General features: G+C 38.8%; 1 protein-coding gene across 1 annotated transcript in view; it reads right to left on the reverse strand.

Annotated features, from left to right (window-relative positions):
* Window positions 1–175: 175 nt before the first annotated feature.
* Window positions 176–1304, reverse strand: part of tmed5 (transmembrane p24 trafficking protein 5) — a gene marked incomplete in the record, with an annotated part of 5342 nt that continues 4213 nt past the window's right edge. Inside the window, 1 exon segment of the mRNA XM_014030832.1 lies at window positions 176–631. Within this exon segment, the coding sequence (XP_013886286.1) occupies window positions 412–631 (220 nt within the window).

Here is a 1304-nt window from a genome sequence, read left to right on the forward strand (position 1 = left end):
AACAAGACAAATAATCTTACACATTCTGAAAACAAAATGATTATTCTTACACAATCAGTCTTGTTTAGTAAATCAGTCTGAAAACAAGATGATTATTCTTACACAATCAGTTCTTGTTTAGACAAGATCAAAAAGACTTTTTGTCTGATATAAGATTTTAAAACTTGGTTAGGTGGACAGTTTTTGCAGTGTTTTAGTAAACAACTTGAGCAGGTAGAAAGGATTGTATAAAAAGTACAAYTCTAGATAAAGAGATATAATGAATGAAGAGTAGAGGGACTGATAGGACTGACAATAAGAACTGTGTCTGTATTAATGCAGATTTTGTGTGTGAAACATTAGGAAAGAAAACCTGAAAAACAAACATTATTTGTAACATTATAGTTTCTTGTCCTTACAATACATGTAGCGTTACGTGCGAATTTTCCTTTTGTCTGTGAACAACGAGCGGAGCAGATAGACCTGAACAGCCGACACCAGCAGCATCACACACAGGTTGACCACAGACCAGAAGTTCACCCTGTCAAAGTTACTCTCCTGGATGTTTCGGTCGCGAGCTTCAAAAGCCCGCAGCACCGCCTGGATCTGCGAGCTTTTGCCCAGCCGAGACTTCACGTTGTTGATGGTGTCCTGGAGAGGAGAAAACAAGCGTCAATAAGACCGTCTGTACAGAGCTCMGACACACGGCCATGTTAGAGCAGGACTCTTCAGAAACAAGCAGCACAATCAGTGTTTCCTGTCCTCTACGAGAAAAAAAACACACTTCTGAATGTAAAATACACATTTCCTGCCTGTGAACAGTCCTTCCTCTGTGACCTCTGACACAAATAAAACCTGCTACAGAGGGGAGGAGAGGGAAACAACCAKGATGGGTAAAAGTTCATAACGTTTGGTCTATTTTTGTGACACTTGTGTGTCTGCGGGTGGTTGACTGTGTGTTTATTTGTGTGCAGCCTGTTCAGTCTTCAAAGTCTCAAATATCATGTGAAAAACTAACAGATATATTTATTAGTTTTACACCTTCAGAGGTGCTGTTCACATTAAATAGATCCCAGGTTAACATTGATATATATATGACTGGATTGGGTGTCACATGACCTGGGCGTGGCTTCACATGGGGGATTTTTATGCATTGAGCTATGCTAACGCTAACTATTGAAATCAATGAGCAGAACGTAGCGCGGTGCAAACAAACACTTTATAAACGTATAAATGTACAAATACTTTGCTATAAACTGTAGAAATTGTTACAACATGTTTACAAGAGATAAAAGGGTGATGTTTTACATGTAAATATTACGCAT

Source organism: Austrofundulus limnaeus, unplaced genomic scaffold (genome assembly GCF_001266775.1).
Source record: "Austrofundulus limnaeus strain Quisiro unplaced genomic scaffold, Austrofundulus_limnaeus-1.0 Scaffold1124, whole genome shotgun sequence".
Lineage (NCBI taxonomy): Eukaryota > Metazoa > Chordata > Actinopteri > Cyprinodontiformes > Rivulidae > Austrofundulus > Austrofundulus limnaeus.